General features: G+C 36.3%; 1 protein-coding gene across 1 annotated transcript in view; it reads left to right on the forward strand.

Moving 5' to 3' along the window:
- The window catches only part of MALRD1 (MAM and LDL receptor class A domain containing 1), a 435,909-nt gene extending 430,406 nt beyond the window's left edge, over nucleotides 1-5,503 (forward strand). Inside the window, exons 38-40 of the mRNA XM_054017027.1 lie at nucleotides 1,634-1,709; nucleotides 3,380-3,445; nucleotides 5,181-5,503. Of these exons, the coding sequence (XP_053873002.1) occupies nucleotides 1,634-1,709; nucleotides 3,380-3,445; nucleotides 5,181-5,291 (253 nt within the window). The 3' untranslated portion in view covers nucleotides 5,292-5,503. The remainder of the gene's footprint in view (nucleotides 1-1,633; nucleotides 1,710-3,379; nucleotides 3,446-5,180) is intronic.
- The last annotated feature ends 497 nt before the right edge of the window (nucleotides 5,504-6,000 follow it).

Below are 6,000 nucleotides of genomic sequence, written 5' to 3' on the forward strand. Positions count from 1 at the left end.
ATTGATGGATTCAAGCACCTGCACACACAGGTGACAGGTTTTACAAATGAAAATCCATTCTGTCCACTTTTAAATAATCTCAAAATAAACTGATGTTTTTTTTTTTTTAAGTATAACTACAGGTTGTTTACTGGGAAGGTGATTTTAAAAATCCATTCATTTCAATATTACAAGTTGTCAGCTAAGACTATGGGCAAGATTTGTTTTTTAATCAATGGGAGTTAGGCGCCTAAATCCCTTTAAAAATCTGGCCGTACGTAATTACTTATGAGCAATTTGTTACACTAAGGAATACTGACTGGATCACTAGAGTTTTAGCAGCAAAACAATTATACAAAGAAAGTGATTTCATCCCACATACTGCTCCCAATATAACACTGTTATAACTTTTAATAAGGCACATGCAATGTTATGTTCTTGTGATATTTACTTACCCTGCCTATTAGCTTTGTTGTTTGAATGTCTGGCAACAGTACTCCAGTCCGATTTCACCATACCTCAAAAACATCATAAGCGGTTTGATTAGAAAGCTGAAAATCTGCTTGTTTATGGATAAAAGACTGATTAATAATTGGGACTTACCAAGGGTGAGCGAGCTGTAGGGGCCTGTTTGGCTATCATGTCCTGCTGAAAAGCAAGACATATAATTCCAACTAGAAGTCAGAGAGTAAAAGGAGTGAGGGCAACTTGCAAAAGCAGGTTCTTTCAGAACAAACCAGAACTTTGCTCCTGCCCATATCTCCTTTATGCCCCTTCCTGTCTTCCTCTCCCCATAACTCTGTTATGCTCTCCACTCCCAAAAATTCTCTCTGTCTCTTTCAACCCTTCCTGACTTTGTGTCTTCTTGCAAGTTACCCCCTTATTCTTGGAACAGCATCCTAATTAAAGTACATCAGGCTCTCCTCCATTAAAATAATCTAAGACCACATGCCACTCTCTTCCTTACTGCACTGTAGTGTGATGTCTTTGGGGCGGGCCTGCTTGTGCCATTAAAGTGTAAGCTTTTGAAGGACATATCTACACTTACCGGGGATTGACGCTGCTGCAATCGATGCAGGAGGGGTCGATTTAATGGGTCTAGTGAAGACCAGCTAAATCAACTGCAGAGCGTTCTCCAGTCAACTCTGGTACTCCACTGTAACAAGAGGAGTAAAGTAAGTCAGTGGGAGAGCATCTCCCGTTGACACAGCACAGTGTAGACACCACAGTAAGTCAACCTGAGCTACGTCAACTCCAGCTACATTATTCACTTAGCTGGAGTAGCGTAACTTAGGTCAACTTACCCAGATAGTGTAGACAAGGCCTGAGTCCATAATTTACCTGTTTGGCCAAGTTTTACCTATTGTATAGCTCCAAATATCCTTACACAACACTTTGTAAATCATGCTGTATAAGTCCTTGGATGTGCAATAGTATATTCATTTTTAGCAGAAGCAAGTTAAACAATTCTATTTTTACTGTCTTTTCAAAAACTGCTAGTTCACAGACACAGAACAAAACGCATCAGACCAAATTCATCTCCTGTGTAATTCCATTGACTTCAGTGGAGTTATATCAGGAAAGAATTTTGCCCTTTATTTTTTTGGTTCAGCCTTAACCAGTTTTATTATTTGAGAGTCTATGTCTTTTTAAGGAACCTGGAGGAAATCCATAGTACTGCATTTGCTAACCCATTGTACGAGGATCATAGCTCACCTGGAGAAGTAAAGGTAAGTAGCAATAGCCAGTTGTACACTTACAGAAGTAGTAAGTACAAAGCCACAGTGTTGTTCAAACATGCTGCTCCAGGAAAACAAATGAATGTTTTTAAATAAAGAAAATAAATCTTACAAAACTACTATATTGCCACTGGCAGTCAAGGTAAGATTTCTGTTGCACTGTATTTTCAGCATACTAATAGCCCCATTTGAAGGCAATATAGTGTTAGGAATGTCTTTGTGGTTGCAGCTAATATTCTCTGGCTGGTGAATCTGAATAACACCTATTTTGGTTAGAATATTTAGTCAGATTTTTAGAGCAAATGCCCATTCACTGGGTCTCCCTCTCTCCTCATGCTTCTGAAAATAAAAAGCATTTTAAAGACATAGAGGGCTAGCTAAACTACAGCACTTAGCTACATGTATGCAACACCACTGAATTTAGTGAAAACTATGATATACACTCTAATCTTTTAAACACATTACAATGTGCATTGATATAAAATATTATAAACAAAAAGACTGCAGAATATATCATTATTGGGACTGCTTTACCTAATCCCATTTGCTGAACATAACTGAGTTTACTCTACTAATGAAACATTGCTAATTAAATTATACATCTAACAGCTTCATATAGTTGTGAAGATTCAGGAAGAAAAGATTCAAGCATCAAATTACATAGTGGGCCAAAAATTCTGCTGTAAGTTAGACAGTTCAACCCCATTAACTGAATGCATCTCAGTTACATAACTGTGGCATTATGATTTATTTTTTCATTTAAAAATAATTCATATGAAGAACATTATCCATATGCCTTGGAAATAAAAGGTGCAAATTAAATCTTAAAGCATCTTCCGTACCTCATTTTGAGACTACTCTTATCAGAGCTATAAGAATTAGGCTAGGTTTGCCATGGCAAATAAAATTTCTCTTATCCTTCCCTTAGTAAGTAATATCAGATTCCACCAGAGTATTAAACAGGATTAACGATGACATGCCATTTACTTTCTATAAAAAGTTCCTCACGTCTGATTTTGGAAACATTAGATCAGATTCATTCACTTGCAGGTTTGGGTTTGTAAGAGCATGTTGGAAACATTCCCATTACGATCATGTCCATTTTACTAGGACACTTCCATTTTAGTTAAAATAGATTCTTGACAGGCTTCATTTAATAGCAAGTTGAAAAACAGAAGTGTGGTGTCAGAAGAGATATTTTCATACTGGATGAAAGATCTCTGGGCACTATGATTGAAATCCGGTGCTCCACTGGATTTTCTCTTTTGTTTTCTTTAAGAATGGAATGATATGTGCTTTCTATAATTTTTTCTGCAAGAGCCAAAACAAAGGTTACGCTATTTTCCCAGCGCTTAAAGAACATTACGTTTGAGTGACTCATATCTCCAATCAGAAAATATAGTCAAACAGTAAAAGTATCACTAATCTTCAGATGAAAACAATTAAGTACTTAACAAACTCAGTTTAACTGACCTTGCTGATAGTCTCAATCTAGATCTACCATTGCCACATTTTTGCCCATATAATTGTATAATTTGTTGTTTATCATTAATTTTTTCTCTCAGTTGTATCCTTTGATGGCAATATTTCTGGTGTGTGTCTCTTTAATGTCACTTACTGTTGAATACAGTTGCTCTGAAGCTAATATATCTCTTTTGTAGTCTCCTGAGTGTATTGCCTCACCCGTTGTTCAAATTAGTGTTTCCCCATGTCAAACACAGCAGGAGGTATGTATCAATAATTTTCTTTTCAAAATACCATATTCATTCCTATGATGGGTATTTCAAACCTCTCTCAAATTATTGCATAATTGACAAACTACTTCTCTACTTTGCCTTGTTTCTGCTTGCATTTGCTAAATATTACAGAAAAGATTCCATAGATAAGCATATTTAGGCACAGTACTAAGTATGACGCTGACTTTACTACAAAGTAATAGAGTCTTGTGGCACCTTAAAGACTAACAGATGTATTGGAGCATAAGCTTTCTTGGCTGAATGCCCACTTCGTCAGACGCAACATCTGTTAGTCTTTAAGGTGCCACAGGACCCTCTGTTGCTTTTTACAGATCCAGACTAACTTTGTAGTAAAGTATCAGAGGGGTAGCTGTGTTAGTCTGGATCTGTAAAAAGCAACAGAGGGTCCTGTGGCACCTTAAAGACTAACAGAAGTATTGGGAGCATAAGCTTTCGTGGGTAAGAACCTCACTTCTTCAGATGCAAGTGTTTGTTTTTAACTAAATTATTGATTGAAACAACCTTGTATGGAGTTTAATTTGAAATTCTGAATTAAGTTGCAAATCCCAAATTAAATGTTTTTTCAAATCTCCTTATTAGGGTTTTCTCTCTAAAAGGACTAAGACATCTACTCAATTTGAAACATTTCATTATACCAAATACAGTAAATGCAAACAGACTGCTCTTCTGGGTATACTGTGTTCAGCTCATAATTAAGAAAATTTCAAGACAAATGATTATGCTACTGAATTATATTGAGAGGTGCCAACCTTAAATTGAGTCTTTAGCTTCTCTGAGAGTTTTACAAAATGGAAATTCACTGTCATAGTTCTAAGTGCTACTAGCCATTCCGTTGCTTGCTTATAATAATCTCTCAAAAGAGTCTTAGATAATCTGTTAAATAGGATTTCATCTTTCCTTATTACATATAGCAGTATTAGGAGGTGCCATCAATGTAATATTAAAGGAAGGGCTGGGAACTTACTGAAATTTATAGATATTCCACCATCCACAACTTTTAGCAGCAATGCAACCCAGGTACAGCTGAAGCTACTGCCATGAACTTCATTCAATTGCTTAATGTAGCATGGCATTTCACAGTCATTCAACAGTTTAACCCTTATCAGTAAGGCAGTTGCTCTAGAAATAGTATGGGATGACAAAAGGCCTTCCCTGGAGAGTAACTTTATATCCTGGTCCATAAGTCAATGTATATAGTGCTTTAAATACCACTCCAGGGATGAGCAATCAGTTACTTAACCAAAGCATCCCTATAATAATGATGCAGCAAAAATGTACTCAATGGGCTAGATCACCATCATCATTATACATTCGTATTACAGTAGCACCTAGAGACCCAAATCAGAATTGGGGCCCCATTGTGCTAGGGACTGTACAATCGCATAGTAAGATAATCCCTGCCCAAAAATGCTTATCGTCTATACAGACAAGACAGACACAGGTGGAAACAGAGGTATAGAGAGATGAACTGACTAGCCCAAGGCCACCCAGCAAGCAGTTACTTCAGGAGAAGTATGCTTGTTTACACTAGCTGAGAATCTGGGCCAAAATGTTTGGGATTCTTGGCTTAGTTTGAACATAAGGATGGTCGCTGGGGCAGGTGTCATTGCATGTTATTTGGATATCCTAATATCTACTACCATTCTTGTACCTATTTCCATATAGCACTTACTGCTGAGATAACATTTTTATGTCTTTCTTCTAGCATGCTTCCAGTAAAGATACAAGTGCCCCTTCCTTTGCCAATCCTCTTTATGGCAAAGCAACAGAAAACATGGAGAACTTGTGCAATTTCTTCAAAGTAGACATACAATAGAATTGATACTGTGTGTAATTTTTTTCTTTGTCTGACTATTTTGTTTCTAAAATCTAGTGGAAAGTATATGATTAGGATACTGCATTAGTAATTTGAATGAATGTGAAATAATTCCTCAATTAAAATAATTATGTTCTAAATATAGCACTACTGTGAAAATAGCATCTATGCATATGTGAAAGTTTAAACCTATGTGATATTTCTCTTGGTACAAAAATAGACTGGTAACTGTAACTATGAATTCACTGCACATTTGAACAGTTGAAATTCCAGTATATTAATAAAAAGAAGTTTCACTTAATCCAAACCATTTTCTTGGTTTTTTTGCATTCTAATTTTACTGCTATTATTGAGAAAAGATTACTCATTTCTGTAATTTTGAACCATAAGGGCACTTAAATAGTTATTTTAGTGTTCCAAAGAGAAAAAGTAGGAGAGCTAATGTACCATCCAAACAAGCAGACCAGGCTATAGCAAAGTGATTATAATAAATGTCTTAGTCTTGGGTCTGAATACTAGCTTTGCAAGTCAGAAGTCTGACACACTGTGTTGTATACTTGACTTCACAAAGACATAAAAATTAACATTGAAAACCATTATGTGATGGGGCAAGGCCAGATGGCTATAATAATGTAGTGGGAGACAGATATATTAGCCACAGGCTAAACAAATCCCTGGTACCAGGATAAGCAAATTGCAGCTGCTCCAG

The sequence above is a fragment of the Malaclemys terrapin genome, chromosome 2 (assembly GCF_027887155.1).
Source record: "Malaclemys terrapin pileata isolate rMalTer1 chromosome 2, rMalTer1.hap1, whole genome shotgun sequence".
Taxonomy (NCBI): Eukaryota; Metazoa; Chordata; order Testudines; family Emydidae; genus Malaclemys; species Malaclemys terrapin.